The 18,327-nt window shown below is 45.8% G+C and overlaps 1 protein-coding gene across 3 annotated transcripts in view; it reads left to right on the forward strand.

Moving 5' to 3' along the window:
* FGF12 (fibroblast growth factor 12) overlaps positions 1-14,383 on the forward strand; it is a 221,053-nt gene extending 206,670 nt beyond the window's left edge. For all 3 annotated transcript variants that reach the window (XM_048314024.1, XM_048314025.1, XM_048314023.1), the window contains 2 exons: positions 5,095-5,293; positions 14,052-14,383. In XM_048314024.1, coding sequence (XP_048169981.1) covers positions 5,095-5,293; positions 14,052-14,170 — 318 coding nt within the window. In that variant the 3' untranslated portion in view covers positions 14,171-14,383. The remainder of the gene's footprint in view (positions 1-5,094; positions 5,294-14,051) is intronic.
* Positions 14,384-18,327: the final 3,944 nt, after the last annotated feature.

The following is an 18,327-nucleotide window of genomic DNA, read 5'->3' on the forward strand; positions in this document are numbered from 1 at the left end:
GGCAATTTTGGGAATGTTTGTAGGGAAATGGTGAGCAATATGAGCAAAGCTGCCCAGTCTGGGGGGACGCTGAGTGAGCAGCTGGGTTTGAATGCAACAGCAGCCAGTGACAGTTTCCTGCTGGCTTTCCCTGAGCATTGCACATGAAATCTGTCACCATTTCTGCCATGATCTGGGGACACCAGGGGTTTCTGGGGAGCAGATTGCTGGCTCTCATGGTCAGAACCCAGAAACACCATGCTGTTGCTTACTGGGGACCCTTTTTTTGCACCTCCTGGCTGAGGATGCTCAGTGGCAGGGATGCTCCCAGGCTGGTACGGCAGGGGCTGGCACTGTTTTCTTGAGCAGCACCAGGGCCATCCTTGCCCTGGCAGCACTGTGACTGCACCAGGGCTACAGCACTGTTGGGTTGGCTTTTTTTGAAGGAGCTGACATCTCCGAGGGTGTCACTGCATCACTGAAGCTTTGTGCCCACAGGTTTGACAGCAGTGCCTCTGCACTGATGTCTGTGGAACTTCTCCAGCTTTACAGAAATGCTAAGGAGAGTCCAGTCAAACTTGCTGTGTTCAAAGAGGCTAGGTTAGATCTACTTGACCACACCAGGTGAAAGATGAGGTGGATTAGAAAAAAAATCTGCCCTCTCACAAACCACTGCCAGCCTGTGCTGTGGTGAGGGACTGATGGGCCCAGACATTCCCAACATCTCTCTGAAGAACTAAATTGGCTCAAGTGATGCAGAGGTTGGCTTTTGCTGGAAGTCACATCTTTATTTCCATCTACAAATGGCAGAAAACCCTACTGGGATCAAGGATAAATGAAACATCTTGGTTTTCTAAACCAGAAATAACTTCTGGGGCAATCCATGGTACCTTATACCCTCCCTGAGCAGGTCTGACACACTGAATCCCCCCCAGTGGCGGTTGCATCCATTTAGCTCCTTTTGATTCCAAGTGTCATTGAATGTGATCTCCCTTATTTTCTCTGTGATAGCTACTGTGTTGGGTTTTTTTTTAGACTGTGAAATTTCCAACAAAACTACAGTTAGCACAAACCAGACCTACGTTTGTTTTTTCAAAACAAATCTAATTACTCTTCTTAATAGAATTGCCTTTTGTAGAAGGGACTGGATTGAGATGTAAGAAACAAGTTGCAACCAGATGCTAATCATTTTGCATATAAATTACTAACATTTCTTTTACAAATATTTCATGCAGGTTTTTAGTTTTACAGTTAAAAAAAGAACTGCTTTTCCAAGCCACTTTCAGTAATATCTGTAGACACTTAACAAAATACCTCAGGCTCTAAATCTCCAAGTGGTAAACAAATAAATATATTTATTTACTTTGTATGCAAAAATTATTCAGTCAAAGACATATTTCACATCGAGTTAAACTGAGAGAATTTTTTTTTCTACAAATCACAAGCATACTCTTTAATGAGAAGAACTGGTGGGCTTTCTGAATGAGTTGAGTTTGTGGCAGTCCTGACAGGAGACCTCTGTGGACTTGGTGCAGAAAATAGAGCCACTGTTTATTTCTTTGTTTAAAGACTAAAAAAAGACTGGTGATTAAAAGATAGAAGCCATCTGTCCTCTCACTGTCTTGTACCTGGTCATGCTATTTCAATCAAGGAGAGAGTTGGAAAAATAATAGCGTGGGACTTGTTATTAGCCTGTTTCCAAAGGTCCCTGCAGCAAGTGAGGAAGTGAAGTGGTGCTCATGACCCCGGGGCTTTGCTATAGCATTACCTCTGGGGCAGGATGTCCTTATGTCCTGTCAGAAGCATGTGGGGGGCACAGTCTGAGGATCCCTTTGCTATGTTTACCCACTCTTTATCTGAGATGAAGAGACAGTATTGGACTCCAGGTCTGCCTATCTAGCACATTTCATCAACGGTGAATTTATCTTATAAACAAAACCAACAAATAAAAAAACCTCTAAATCTTGCATGCCCTAGAGGTCTGGTCAACAGACCAGTGATTTTCCAAAAATACTTTCTGTTATCTCAGATTTCTGTCTGTGCAGCAGTGGCTGCTGCAAACTGCTTTGTTAGTGTGAAGCCTGTTATGCTCACCTGCACTTCTGTCTTTCTTCCCAGCTCATCTCAGCCTAAGACAACTGAAACAGTTCCCACCTGATTCAGCATAATTGCCACGATTAATTTTGACAGTGAAGCTTGTTCTGCCATTAATATCCCAATAGCCTTTTGTTATTGGTAGCCCCAAAGCTGACAGCAAACGGCATGTGATGAAACTAAATGATGCAGTGTAGCTGAAGGCTGGCCATGGGGCACCAAGAAGATAGCAGTGAAGAAAAACATAAAGATTTGCATGTTAATAAGATTTAGAGGACACTCTAAATGTCCTCAGGCAGTGCTTGGGAGAGTGGCCTGTGTCCTGCTCCTCTGCCCTTTCTCCTCTCTGGTCATCTGGTTCTTTCTTCATCCTCTTGCTCTTTGTGTCAAGTCCATACATGGTAGTGCCCACAGAGGTTTCTGCTGCTCAGGCCTGTGGGGACTCTGTGACTTGTCAGTTTGGTGGCAGGATGAGCTGTGTCCTGTGGGTGTCTGTCCCCACATGGCACAGTCGGGGCAGGTGAGGTGATGTACATAAGAAGAAGGGTAATAGTAGATAAACCCAGTATTATTTAACTAGAATTTGGCTATCAAATCTGTGGGTTTTCTGAGGTGCTGATGGACAGAGCTGGGGTGTTTCATAGTAGTGTTGCCATGGTTCATATCCTGAAGTGCTGTTTCAACTGAGTTATGGGGGATGAGGAATCAACCAGCCAACTCACAAAACCAATGGGATGCTTTTGTTTGCTTGTGGTAGAGCTTAAACATTTAAAGGAAAACAATAGATTTTTATTTATTTTTTAAAAAATCTTCATTACTTTGATGTCTTTACATGCATTTGCTTTAAAATAATATAAGAATTTAGTTGGTTTATTGGTACAAGTGGATATACAATACAGCATCTGCTTTTATGAACTACTGCTGCATGTCATAAAATATTATACTGCAGTAATTTTAAAATAGATATTTAGCTGAAAACTTAATTTGCAATAACTTTTAATTAAATTTTTTTTTTCTTTTTGAAACTGCATTTTCAAAATGCATTAGCTTTTTTATTTCTTCTTCACTGAAAATTGTGTTAGTTCCATGTTTAGGTCAAATTGGGAGCTATCTTTCACAGCCTGCCAACTTTTTAGTCCCCCTAAAGGGAATTTTCTTGATAAGTTTTTATTGATGGGGGTAGTGAAGGCATGGGAAAGGGGATTGAGTTGTCCAGTTTGGTTTGAGAGCTGCTGCCTGGCTGGGCCTGGTGCCAGGGAGTGCCCCTGAGCCAGCAGTTCAGAGGCAGCTCATGCAAACCCAGCTCCCAGGTGAGCTGCGCCTTCCCAGGCAAGACAAAGCCTGGAGATAAAGGGCAGCTTTAAGGAACACTTAAACACTGCTCTTTTGGGAAGCTACTTCAAACACCATTTTATAGTGCTCTAAGTCATCTAGATCTCTCTTAACTTGTTTCATTCTCTTTTAAAAATATTTATTTTTCCGACAGAAAGGACTCCCTCAGATAGGGCAAAATGGCCCGTTTTGCTGATGGTGTTTTTACCTGTGTGGTTCTAATGATTGATGTAAAATTCACGTGTGCAGCACAGCTCTGTGCTTTCTGCTGTGCTTTATCTTCTGTAGCTTCAAGCCTGCCAGGCTCTGCGGGTCTGTTGCACACTGGATTTATTGTCACACCAGCAACACTTTATATAACCCCCAGCCTGCTTGGGAACACGTTCCTGAGTGTTGCTGAATGTTCAGAATGTTCGCTCTTAAGGTCTGCAGTAAATGTGTGGAATTACTCCAGATGCTTTGCTCAGATGTTGGTCATGGGTTTTCCATTGGCAAGGATGGAGAAGCTCCCGAAGACTTGGGAGTGACAAAGGTTTGGGAGGGAGAATCACTTGCCTGTAGCAGCATCTGCCTTCACTCACAGGGCTCAGAAATGCCTTGTCTGGGACCTGTAAGAAGGGATTTTTTTGCTGAAACAGTTTTGCTTCAGAAAATTAACTTTCATTGTGCTTGAACTTTTTTTGCAAGAATAGTTTTTGGAAAGTTAGTTGGAGAATTTGTTTGCCCAGGCTAAGTTTCCTGCTCAATATCAAAGTCTGGGAAGAAAACCCACCCCACTAACAACCACATCTGACTCACTGAAGGTTTGGAAGCCCACTGCCACAGAATTCCCTGGCCAGTCAGATCTTTTAAAAGAGATTTCATGTTTCTCTGTTGAGAAAATCTTGAATACTGGCACATAACAAGTACTAGTCCATATCTGAGTGTAGTTTCGTCCTGGAGACGTCATGCAAAGCCAGCACAAGTGGCAAAGGCAGAGCCACTCCCACAGCCATCACAGGCTCAGGGGATGTCCTGGACAGATCCGTATGTGCTCTGCTGCAGGGCAGGTGTGGAAATGCTTCTCGGTAGCTGAAGAAACACCTGTGCCAGAAATCTTTAAAATTACTTCTTTCTCTTTATTGAAAGATGTCCAGGCTTTGTGCCAGCATTTCCTCAAGTTGCTTTTGAAATTAAATAGTTTACTTGCTTTTGTACACCCCTTTCTTTAAATCCTCTTAAATGGTTCAATAACATGCCCTTTGCCTATAAGAATTTGAAGAAACCTCAATATTTTAGACAACAAGCATTGTACATTTGCTCATCACAGGGAAGGTATGAGCAAAGCCAGGGGAAGGCATCAGGAACAGCAAGGCTGTCTCTGCTTCTCAGCTCTCTTTTTCTTTCTTTTGCTTAGTATTTCAGTCTAAAGCCTGGCAAATTTCTGACTTTTCCTGCACGTTTTTCATGCCTGTTCACTGTAGGCTGTTTTGCAAACCACAGCTCTGCCAGGGAAGGAGAGCCTTGCCTTTCAGCCAGGAGGTTTCTAGATGGGTATTATTGCTGTGAGCTGGCATTGCTGATCCCTATTGTTTTCTGTTGTTAACTACAGTGCGTGACCATTGTGTATCACTCAGTGATGCCTAATTTAGAAGATCAGTGATTAATTCTTCCACTGCTTTTTCTTCTTCTCTCTTTCTCTTACTGCAGGATGTTTTCACACCAGAGTGCAAATTTAAAGAATCCGTCTTTGAAAACTACTACGTTATTTATTCTTCCACGCTGTACCGGCAGCAAGAATCCGGACGAGCGTGGTTCCTGGGACTCAATAAAGAAGGTCAAATTATGAAGGGAAACCGAGTGAAAAAAACCAAACCCTCATCACATTTTGTACCCAAACCCATTGAAGGTATGGAATCTGCCCACTCTCTTCCTCAGTGGGGTTTGGGTAGGGGGAGTTAGCAACTCCAGAGTCAGGGTTTCATGGGTGGGGGTGTTGGGCTTCGAGACCAGAAAGCAGGGAGAAATATTTGTAACACTTCAGGTAAGTGCTGGGCTGCACTGTTAGCATTTCCTCTGCTTTCCTTCTAGTCTCAAAGGGGTTTCTTAAATTTGGGATGCTAAAGGATGAATTTAAAAGCCGGGCAACACAAGAAATTACTGGTAAAGAAAAGCAGCCAGCAGTTCCAAAGGAATGTGATGCAGCAGTGATCATAATGTTGTCTTCTCAGAGGATTTTGCCAATGTATTTCAGTTGGTTTCCCGTCCCATATGGAGTCAGTAGAGACAGGATTTATCTCACCTGATTTTAGACTTTGGCACTCTGTTCATAGTAACAGAAGAAAAATGGGTCCTACCAGCACAGCTGTGGATGTTCTTTATATGTCTACCATGAGATAACTTAAATCTGTTTTTCCTCATATGTAAAGACATCCTAGTTAGTCACTGGGGGGTAGAGTTGTTGTCCAAAGTTAGATGGGATGCTGTCGTGCCATATGTCTTCATCACAGTGTGAGGCTTCAGTGAAAGTCATGGAGCTGAAGTTCTGTCCTCCTCCTGATGCCTGTACACTCTCTGAAGTGTGCCTCAGGCTCCTGCCAGGACATTTTGCTTTTTGTGGGCTGGCCCCTGATAAATGGAGAGATAGTCTGATAAGCCTAGTACTTAACAGGTACTAACTAGGTTGTGGAAACAGCACTTTTTATTACTTGCTTGCGAAAAGCACTACTTTTTGATCCCCAAACTAGGTATGCCTTTCTGACCCCATCTTAGTCCTGCCATTTGTCCCCTTCAGGAACACAGCAGCCTGGAGCTGGCCTTGGCTGCACAGCTCTGTGCTCCCTCTCACTACCCCATGTTGGCTGTGGGAGAAGGTTTGAACTCGTGCTCTCCTAACAGGTACCACTCACAAGTGGTGGAGGCTGCAGCTCACTGCACACAGCAGTAGCCTTTTTAAAAGCTTCCCAGCTCAGGGGCTGGCCGGTGTGAGTGTGAGGAAAAGACCATCTGAAGCAAAGCACGAGAGAAATTCAGTGCAGCATTCCCAGAGTATCTGTGGCCTTTGAACAGGAAATGGAAGTGTTGAAAGAGCAGAGAATGGCCTGGAGCTGCTTGTCCTGTGCTTGTTTTCAACAGCTTCTCTGCAGCCAGGAACCTTTTGTTGTTTGTCTGAGGCATTAGTGGGATTGGTGCCCTAAGCCCTCGTGTTTTGCTAAGGAGCAGGGCCTGCTTCAGGCACGGGGTTGGTCACCAGCTTCTCTCTTGCCTTGACCAGGAGGAGAGTCTTCTGCAAGAACCAGCTGGGATTCCACCTCCTTCTGGTATTTGTTCGCTGCCTGGCTGGGTGTTGACACTGATCAGTGGGATCCTTTGAATCCACCCTTCTTTTCTAATCTAGCATGCACGGTGTTTGCTGAACAGCTCAATAGTTTCCTTCTGCGTGCATTAAACTAGGCCATTCCTGCGGCTCTCCTCATGGAAAGCCTTGCCTTAACAGAGCTGCCGACCCACAGCAGAGATCTTACTGCAGCAAATGCCGCTCTGGCTTTCATTTTGAATAACCCAGCCCAGCCCGAGAGCTTCCCTTTCCCGCAGTTGCATCCTCCCACACTTGCTTCAGTCACAGCTGTCACATAACCTCCCGAGCGAGTGAGCGCCTTGGAAGTTGGCAGCCAAATTAAGGGCTCCTCCACTCTTTCCCTCCTCCACATGCTTCGCAGTCAGGCTCTGTGAGCGCTGCTGCATCAAAGAGCTGGCAGTTTCCCAAGCCAAGGCACGTGTCAGCTTCCCAAAGCATTCAGCTGTCTGGGACTGTGGCTCCAGACGGAGGACTCTGTTCCCAAGCCTAAGATTCATTGTAGGTAGCAGAGGCTTGTGGGGAGGGTTGGAGTAAAACCCGCTCATCTCCACGTGACTTCTCTGCACCGCATCCATCAAAGTCGCTGTGAGCAGAGCTTGCAAAGCAGAGATGTTACAGAAAAGGGGCAATTCCTACCCTGTTTTAACAGCTTTTTTCTCTCTATTATGACTCCAAGGAAATACTCAAAGCACTCCCCTACTGTATTTGCATGTCGGTTCTGCAGAATGCTGTGGCTTGCCCCAGCGTGTGGGCTTTGCTGCTTATTCAGGACACAGCTTCCATCCACAGTAACTTTGCAGCTTCCATCCACAGTAACACCCCCAGGTTTCCTGTTGCTGGGTACCACCACCAGCATTAGCTCTGCCACGTGATGGCTGACACAGGAATGTGTGCAAGGAGGAATTTGCTCCCCCTGGGAAGGTGTCACATCCATTGCTGGGAATCACTTCACCTACCACTCAATGGCAGTTATCTCTGAGATGAAACTTCCCAGATGCTTCTGATGTACAGAAAAATTATGCAGCAGTTTAGTGAAGAGAGTGTTCACAGGGAAGGGAGACAGAAAAAAACCCCAGATTGCTCCCCAAGCTCATTTGATTCCCATTATTTCATCCTGCTTTCTGAATTCAGAAGTCTCCTTGAAATTGCAAATGGACAGCAAACTAATACATAAATAAGAAGTATCCTCACAGATAATGTCTAAGTACTCATGGGAGTACATGTGCATATATACACAGTGGTATCTGGGTATGGATGTGTGTTATCTGTGGCTTTTAGCAGCTACAGCTTTCTGCTGTGTTAAACACTCAGTGTTTTGACTCACATAGATTGGCAGGATGCTGGAGGTATTCTGTACAAAATTCAATAGATACCAACTGGAAAAGTTGGGTTTTGGTTGGTAGGAGGTTTTTTAGTTTAGTGTAGGTAGGATTTGTTTGTTTTTGGAAATAAGATTAAGCTTAATCAATATGAAAGCACAAAAAACTTACTAAGTAATAACAGGAGAGACGTTAAGTTCCTCTCCCATCTGTGCACAGGCAAAGCCAAGGCAAACAGCCTGGTAGGCAGCAGTTGATGTACTGTGTGGTGCCAGTTTTGCTTCAAAACACACATACGCAACACATTTCTTTTTATTTCTGATCACTGATTATTTGAGCTAAATGAGCCCTAAAGTGAAGACATTGAGATTGAACTAGACTGCACAAGAAATGAGCTTGAGTATAATTGTCACTTGGACAACAAGCAATCTTTTAGAGACATTTCAGTCTCTTTAAGTGTCTGTAATGATTAGTGCTGGAACAACCCTACCATCCACAGTGCCTCTTGTTCTTCTAAATATCCAAATCCATCTCAAACAATGTGAGAAGTTTCCAGTCATTGAAGTAGGAATGTTATCAGATGCTTACTGTGGATGTGCTCTGTTATTTGTATTTCCTTCTCCTTGAAGACGTAACTTCCAGATCACTCTGCCAAAGAGTTATATTTCCTCTCTCTCCTGGCCCGAGCTAGAAAACATTTGGGGTGGCAAATCTGGCCACAGAAGCAGAAAACTCTTCCTCTATCTAAGTCAGCAGAGCAGCCCCTAACTCTGAATTTATGGTACTTCAGCCCTTAAGATGTGAACACATCTCAGATACAAAGTGACCTGTTAATGGCTAGTCTGGATCCATTATTACCACTGATGAGTATCCAAGCAGCCGGATATTGCCCAGTGTCATTCCTCAGGGAAATAGCATCCAAGCTGTGTTAAGGCAGAGTCCTCAGATGTTGTAAAGAAGTACAAGACACTGTTGACTAGGAAAATGCAGTAGGCCTTGTGAAAATGCTTCAAGGTATCACCTTAATACATAAAGCATAGAATCATAGGCTTGTGTTGGAAGGGACCTTAAACTACATCTAGTCCCAACCCCCTGCCATGGAGAAGGATGCCACCCTCCCCAGATCAGGCTGTTCAAAACCCCATCCAGCCTTGCTTTGGATGCTTCCAGGGATGGGGCATCCACAGCTTCTCTGGGTAACCTGTGCCAGTGCCTCACTCCCCTCACAGAAAAGACTTTCTTCCTAATGTCTAATCTAAATCTCTTCTCTTTTAGTTTAAAAACATTCTCCCTTATCTTATTACTACCTGACCATGTAAAACATCACTTTCCCAACATCCTAAAAAGTATTCTTAAAAAATCAAACCTCAAAATCTCCACACTCTATCAATCTTTGCTAACAGAGTTCCTCTCTTGGGTCTGTCTTCCAGGGGGGAGGCTTTGGTATGTTTTCTATCCCACACTAACTCACTTGTTCATCTATCAGACTCTTGATCATCTTATTAGATGGCAAACATGATGTATTTTAACCATGATTTTGCTTGGCTTTTTGCCATCCTGTGCTGCCCTTCTTATCTGAACAAAGTGTGATTTCACCTGGCAGCATCCTTCACATTTACCACCAGACACACAAGCTCAACTGCCTCTGAAATGCATCAGCTGGGATTTAGAACAGAGTAATTAGAGGCAGAAAACGAGGGTGCCTAATCACTCACTCCCTGCTGCCCCTGAGTGCTGCTGCTCAGGCAATTAATTCTCTGCACTGAAGCATTGGCAAATGCAGGCACTTGGGCAGATACCGACACCCAGAGCTGTGGCATCTGTCAAGGGAAGGAGCCCTTCTCTGGGCTGCTGCTAGAGGATGTGTTCTCAGCCTTGCCCAGACCCAGCCAGGCACCATTTGGCACAATGGTGATCCTTCAGGGCTGCCCACCTGCTGAATGGCAGCTTAGAAAAATTTTGGTTCCTCCTAACTCAAAAGGGTCTGGGGCAAGGAAGGATACAGAGTGAAGATGGGCGGGTGGAAAATATCTAAAGTGCTTAATACACTTTTTGCCATATTCTAGAGAAAGGAAATGGAGTTTTTTGCATCCCCTGAACCTCCTCAACTTGCAGTGATGCCAAGTGAGAAACTCTAGGGTCAGGACACAAAATGATGCTTCCCAAACTCAAGCAGTCCCTGATGCCCAGGGTGATTTCAGTGTCATCATGTGGGTGGTGTGCCAGTGCCATGTCTGGGAAGCAGAAATGAGAGTGGGATCCTGTGCCAGCACGTAGGCAAGAGTTTGAGCTGTTTCTGGGTGATAGGCAGCCCCTTCCACGCCTTTGCCTTCAGGAAGAATGGTCCCTGCCACCACCTTCCTCCTCACTTGTACCCTCAGTCTCCTTCCTAATTGGTGAGTTTGTTCTTTGTGCAAATTTTTCCCTTGTGCCTGTGAGTGGCAGGCACTGTGGGTTAGCAGGGGAGCAGGGAATTGAAAGCTGCAAGAACCAGTCATGGGCACAGCTCCACTGTGTTCACCCCCTTCCATTAATGCCTGCAGCTCTTCAGCAGATCAGGCTAACAGCACTCTCCAATTAAAGCATGAATATGGATGTGTTGATTGGAATCTGGGGCATAGGAGCTGATTATCTGATTGAAACTCCAAAGCATTAGCTTGGTTTCCAGACATTAAGGGCTGTATTTGGCTTGATGTGTGGGTGTGGGTGGGTGGGAGAAGCAAGGCAAAGCAGGGAGGGAACTCTTGTTCTAGCTGAATTGCTCATCCTTCCAAAACTCCTTGTGCTGTGTGCTCCAGCAGACCTCCCAGGCGTCTGGGTGTGCCGACTGTCACACTGCTGCTGCTTTACCTCAGTGCAGGTGACAGGGAAGTGTGTCTGCACACACACACATAGGGGTCCCAAAGAGACCAGCCAGTGAGTGCTGCAAGTCCTGGACCCCAAAGATGTACTTTCAAAGCTGGGAAGATCTGGGCACTCACAACAGTCCATTTGCAAACACCCTCTCCCAGTCCATGACTAACATCTCCCCACGTGAGTCACGCTCAGACTTCCTCAGTACAAAGAGGAACAAGCTGCAGTCCAAGAGCCTGTGTTGCACAACACGTTGGGCTGTCCTTGAAGCCTTGTGCCTGTGCAGATGCAGGTGTACACACCTGTGTGTCACAGTGCAGGGGGTTTACAGCCCCTGCTGAGCCATGGCCACAGCTCAGCACTCGTGCACAAGCCTCTTGAGTGGGAGAATATCCAGGCATCTCTTGTGCATGATGCCATGTAAGTACTGCATACACTGATCCTGTAGGTGTATCTAAATACTGAAAATATGCTTGTCCTATACTCTACAGATTTTCTGGCATGGGCTGTTGGCACAGCCTGTCTGGTACAAAGGCTTTGACAGCTCTGTCTGAAAAGCTCAAAGTGAGCAGTCTCCAGCCATGCCCCACATCAGTATTTCTATCATGCACTAGACTGGAAGATAAGCTAATAGTTCCTGCCCTATTTGTTTGCCAGGTACAGGGTTTCCTTCATTTGTAGCTGCAAATGTTGTTTACTGCTGCAGCTTGCTTTATATTCATTACTCTGTGGGCCTTATTAAGCAGCTCAAGGTTTTTGCCCAGAGGCCGTGTTGAGAGGCACGGAGTTAAGGAAAGGCAACATGCCATGGTGCTGCTGCAGCATGTATGCATTCACCTGTGTTCAGTCTCTGGGGTTAAGCATCTGGCCCAACCTGGTGGGTTATTGGGGAGGGGTGTGGGCAAGATGAGCTTTTTACGTGCAGCTGTCTGAGGGAAGAATTCATGGAGGCCCCTCCAGTTCCAGCCTGGGACCAGAGATGTCAGGATGAAGGCAACAGTGTGCTTGAGACAAAACTGTGTATGGAACATCAGGGGGAATGTCAGGGGCACTGGGACAACTCTGGCACAAATTCGTAATTCTGCTGGGCAAACATCACATCCGAGAATAAGGTGAGTCACAGAAGTGATGCACACCCTCAGTGCTCTCCAAAGACTCTGCAACTCAGGATAAGAAATCACAAGGGCAGAGGTTTTCCTCAATCGTTAACTGTTTCATACTTTCTTTAGGATTTTATTGGGTACTCTGCCACGACAGGCAAATTCACCATTACCGTGTTGTTGAGCGACACTCTCCAAGATGTGAGGGGCACTCAGGACTGAAAGGGGATGTGAGGGCCCTTTTGCATCTCTTGCTACCATGCTATGTATTGTCCTTGCAGCATCTGTTGTATGGGCATGATGGGCAGTCCTGGCAGTGCTCATCCTGGCCCAGACCCATGGGACAACTCCTATGTTTTCTCTTCTTTTCTAATTTTCATGAAAAAAACGGCTCCAGTACCAGTAACAGTTTGCAGAGCAGTACCTCCTTTGAGCCTGGCTGGGAGGCTGTTTGTGTGTGTGTGTGTGTGTGTGTGTGTTTAAACTGCTTTAAAAGCCTTGCATGAAAAATACTCTATGGGAAAAGTAATGTTTTTTCACTGCTCATATATTCAATTCAATATCCCTCCTATTAATACACAGTTGACTGCACTTCATCTCTGTCCTGTATTGTTGCACAGTGCTATAACTATTTATCTAGTCAGGAGTAAAAATGGAGAGCAATAATGTCATTTTCAGTCTACCTCTTAATTGCTGGGATTTATTTGCAAATCAGGGGAGATTATAGATACAAGCGCTTACATTGCCTTTTCATACATGGGGTATTTTTTTCATTTCTTCAGGTAATTTTTGAAGTTTTGTTCTTGTTGCTTACCCAGAACCAAACCCTGATAGGCTCTGTCCTGTGTTGGAGCTCTGTGCCATTCTTTGTGATGTGACAACTTTACAAAATTAAGCAGTGCACAATCATTTCTTCATTTCCGAATTTTTGCAAACATCTGGACATGACATTTGCAGTCTGGACCTACCTTATGTTCTCAACTCCATTGTGCCTGCCTTTGAGATGCTTCACTCTTTCAGTCATGATTATACCCTGGCACATTTGCAGTGAGCTCATCAGAGATGCTCCCCTTGGTGTGAGCAGCCCATGCCCCTGCTCTGGCACACCTCACATGGCACAAGGACAGCCATGAGGACTTACAGAATCACAGAATTCTGTAGTTCCCGTGGACTTAGTCCCCCTGGTGAGTTGGATAAATGCTCTGTCCTGCCCAGGACATGGGGATGAGCCATGCCTTGGGCAGACATTGCCTTCTCTGGCTGTCTGGGCTCCAGCAAGTACATTTTTATAGGACATGCAGTGCATAGCCAGGGTCTGGAGAGAAGGTGCCCTCCAGCCACCCTGTTCTCAGGTGCTGCCAGACAACCACGCAAAGCTGGGACAGCTCCTGACTTGCTGTCACTGAACTCATCCCATGTGTCTGCTCACAGCCCTGACCTTGGCTGGCTGGCTTGATTTACAGAGGAATAAATAGGAAGTGCCGAGAGCAGACGTCAGCTCTCGGCCGATGGAGCCAAATGGGCTTGAGTCACCACTTCAGATCCACAGCTCAACACCCAGAAGGCTTGCATGGCTCAGATGCAGGTGTAGTTCTGATTCAGGTCTCAAGGGCTTTTGTTGCAGGTCAGGGGCTGGGAACCAGGTCATTCTTGGACCTGTTGTTAGATAATAATCAGCATCTCAAGGCAATATATGGTTCTGTGAGCTAAAATGTTTATTTTATATATATGAATATAACATGAAAAAACTGTTAAGCACATAAAACCTAGAAAGATTTATCTGTGAGTAGTCAATCCCGTTTCTCTCTCTGCCTTTGAAAGAATCCAGAGACAGCAGCAAATGGCAGTGAGGGCAGGTAAATGGATCCTGCTCAGTAGCAGGAGCTGCTGCTGTGTCATAGAGGTTTTGTAAGTGTGTGTATGTGTGTGTGTTTGCAATGGGGCTGGAATTCAGCATCATATACAAAGAAATAATTTGTTATGGTCACGACTGTCTGTGACTTCAGGGCTCTTAATGGGTGTCTCTTCTGTTTGCAGTGTGCATGTACAGAGAGCCATCGCTGCATGAAATTGGAGAAAAACAAGGACGCTCAAGGAAAAGTTCAGGGACACCAACCATGAATGGAGGCAAAGTTGTTAACCAAGACTCGACATAGCTGACAAATACCCTCCCTTCTTCCAACTCCTCCCCTCCCACCCACCTACCCACCCCACCTGGCGAAACCACACTGAGACGATGACAACTGAGCAAGGCAGGACCTACCGGTAGTGGCTTGGAGTGTGAACTCCAGAATCTTTCTTTGTGTAGGACGAGAAAATCAAAACCCAGATCCTGCCTGTTGCAACGTTTTAAAAAACAACAACAACAACAACAAAAAAAGTGAAGAAAAAATGTTTTAAATCAGGACTCCATTAACATTTTCAAAAGCAAACTGTTTGCTCTGTGATCAAAGGGGGAAAAAAAATCTCATCTCTGCATAATAATAATAATAACTAATAAATATAATAACAATAATAATAAAGATGTTACCTTTAAAAATAAAACAAAGCTTTTGGAAAATTGAACTTAGCATATGATGTGCAACAAACATGTGGGAATTGCATCCTGGGACTGTGCTTTCTGTCTTATCCTTTCACCTCACGGTCACATCACTGTTTTTAACATCCTTGTTTCCCTGGGGATGGATGGGATTTTTCACAAAGCAGGAAAGGTAGGGATGCATTATGACTGTGTTTGCTCTGCTATCAGTAAAATATGGCCTGCCCAAATTAGGAGCCTGACAGTTATGGGCAATGAAGTAGCTACTCTGTATTCAGCCTTTTCCATCTACATTCAAACCCTGCGTAGTTATTTGTTGCTAATGTCACTCCATGAGTATGTTTGACCCAAGTCTGGCATTTTGTGCCTTTTTATCATAATTATTTATATTTATAGGCTTGTTTTACTGTATTAGTTGCCAGGGGAATTTCAGAAATGGGTTTTCAGGTCTCACAGGATGAAGTGATCATATTTATTAGGGTAGAGTTAGGAGATAAAGGGCAGGAGGGATAGCTGCTTGCTTTAAAATATGAAACAGATCAAGAAATGCTACTGAAATCCTTGCTGTCAGACGGAAATGGTGAGGCATGTGCTGTATGAGAGGGTAACAGGATTTCAGCAATGGAATGAGGGATGTGGGGAGGGAGTAGATGGGATGTTCCTAGGAGGGAGCAGGTATAGGGGAACATGGGTAGTTGTGCCTGTCTGGCTGTGTCAGGGTGAGGACATTTCCTTCTAGCAGCTGGGGTCTCCCTAAATGTTCTGGCTCCACACTTACCACGCATGTTCAAAGCAGAGGCTGCAAACCCCTCCAATCCCCAGCCTTACCACTGTGATGGTCTGAGGCCCCTGAGATGCTGCAGCAGCCTGGGTATGGATGTGGGCACGAGTCGTGCCAGTGCCAGGGCTGCAGATGCTGGAGAAGCACTTCAGAAATAAAGAATTCGCAAATGGGGAAAGGCCAGGGCTGAGCCCACCTGCAGTAACCATGGCTTTGGTGGGGACTGGCAAGGCCCTCCCTGTCTGGCGCTGTCCTTGTGGGTCGGGGGTCAGCAGTGAACCCTCACTGCTGGGTGGGGCTGAAGCAGGGGCAGTGTGGGCTGCTGCCCCATTTTCTGATCACACACATTAACTTCAGGCTCTGACCACTTTTGGCTGCCAGGGCCTGCAGGCACGAGCAGCAGCAGCAGTGATGCAGCTGCTGTGATGAAAACAGGCATTGCCCTGGCCAATGGACCTGGGAAGCCTTTGCTACTCAGGCCATGGGCACAGGTCCTTCAAGGGGTGAAAAAAAATGAAAAAGCAATCACCCAAGGGCCTGGAGAGGGGGCAGAACAGCTCTTTACACACAGGGAAGCAGCCTGAAGCAGTTACAGGCTGGGTATGAAATCCCAAATACCACCTTAATTGTGGAGGCTCCTGTGCCATCCTGGCCAATGCCTCAGATGGCCAGCAGCCACACAGGCAGAGCTGCTATGGCTGTGGGAGAGGGCAGTGCCAGGGCTGTGCCAGGGCTGGCCACAATGCTCCTGCAAAGCCACTCTGCCCCAGGTGCCTCCCTCCCCACATGAGGCAGTGTCCAGGCGCATCAGGGCTCGGTGAGCGGCTCCGTACGGGAAGCAAGGAGTCAGCCAAATCTCAAGGTTATGGACGACTCCCAGGATCAGCATGAAGGAATGAATTTCAAGCATGTCCTTTTGTGTTTTGGAAAAGTTGAAACCTTGAAATAAAGAGCCTCTTGCCATGGCTCTGCTGCCTAACGCTGCACCTATATCAGGCAACCCCCCCATGCTCCCTGTTGTATCACTTACTGCTGCCCTCCAGCCCCACAACACTGGAGCAGAGTGACTAACACATCTTCAGCTTGTCAACAAACACCCAGCCCCATATGATGTAATTCATTGCCTACATTTCAGCTCCCTCACAAACTAGAGAGCACCCCAAATTAAAGGATGAGGGGCTGCTTGCTCACTGGAGACGTGTACACTCAAAGAAATGGGAGTCTCAAGGCCATGTTGAGCTAGCAGTTTCCTGAATTAACCAAGTCACCAAACACCAGGCCATGTTTAGGCACTGAGCCACAGCTCTTCCAGCTGCCCTTGTGGAGAGAAAGCCCAGCACCTGCCACAGAACAGAACACCCACAGCACACCTGGATACCACAAGCCTCTTCTGAACCCAGCCACGGGCAGCTTGCCAAGGGCACCGATGTCATCTAGAGCAGCTCCAGCACAAGAGACTAAAAATTGCTGTGGCCTTATGTGCAGGATACCCTTTGCCTAAGCCCCAAAAAGCTGTGGGCAGCAGCACACCCAGTCCTACCATGTGCTAATTTTTCCATTGTGAGATTCACTTATCACTTCTACACTAGGCTTTTGCCTTGTTAATGGTCTTCGGCCAAATCGTTACAAGAATCCCTGGAAATGCCATATTCAGGCCTAAATGTCAAAATAATCTACTCCTTTATGGTGTTTGAGCTACTCCCTTTCATGTGACACTCACTGAGTTTGCCCACAGCAAGAGCCAATTGCTCCTGCTCTCACCCTGTGTCTGCCTGACCTCGGAGCAGGGCTTCTGCCCTGTGTTGAAATTAAGTGCTGGCTCTTCTTGCTCCCTGCTTAACCATGAGCCACATATGATGGCATAAACCATGATAAAAGCCTGAGGAAATACTGGGCTTTTCCTTGACCTCTAGGAAGCTGCAAAAATCAGCTCATGGTGTAATGCAGGGACTCCTGACATCATGGCAGCCCAAAAACCAGTGAGGCTGCACAGCCCAGCTCCACAGTATCCACCTGCACCAGCTGCTGACTGGGAGCTGCTTGGTTCCAGGTGCCCCAACACCTTCCAGATGCCTGGGAAAGCCCAGGGGATCCACAGCTTGTAGATACCATGAAGGGTTTCATGTATTTTCTTTACACAATTGTCTTGCAAACTCTATCCCCAGCCCGTATCTCAAGGAGGTGATGTGGGTTTTGTAGATCATCCATCTGCTGCTTCCCAATTTTCAGGGAAAAGGGGAATCCACAGAGAATTTTTTTGCTTACTTTGAAGTTCCTACAGTCTTTTCATTGCTTCTCACTCTTCTTGCTTGGTGTGAAAGTCTTGGTGAGTGATGCGGTTTTTTTCACTCGTTAGCCACACACACAACAACCATTTAGGAAGCTTTGTGATTCAATTTAACATTATACTGACCAGAGCCCTTGTCTGGCTGCATGTGATATCAGCAGGACAAATTCCCTTGCTATGATGGCATGGCTTTGGGCAAACACCTACCATAGAAAAGTAAATGATGATAGAAAAGAAGCATGTTTTTGTCTAACCTGGCCTATAGCTACTGTTAAGTCTGGTAAGGCTGCAGCAAACCTTTGCTCTGTGAGTAACTGATGCTGCTATAGAAGATCTTGAGCATTAGAAGTTCAGCAGCAGCAAATACTTCACAGAAATATGAGTACATTTAAAGCATTCATTTTGTTTCACCCTGTTTTTAATTGTTATGTTGGCACAGTTCTGGCTGTATATGCTGTGCAAAACAGCCCTTCTCACCTATGCATCCAGGGCAAAACCTGATGAAATGGCTCCAGTTTGGACCATAAGGATTTTCCTAGGAAGAAAGTGTAGAAAAAGCTACAGACAAGCATGCCATACTGTGCCAGCAAGTTCTGCCACAAGTGTCAGCACTGGCATGTGACAATGTGCTATAAAGTGAAGCTGACACTCAACAAAGCAATTTATGAAAGTTGTCTGTCAACAACATTTTTGTGTTTGCGCTCAG

This window comes from Corvus hawaiiensis, chromosome 10, assembly GCF_020740725.1.
Source record: "Corvus hawaiiensis isolate bCorHaw1 chromosome 10, bCorHaw1.pri.cur, whole genome shotgun sequence".
NCBI classification, from domain to species: Eukaryota; Metazoa; Chordata; class Aves; order Passeriformes; family Corvidae; genus Corvus; species Corvus hawaiiensis.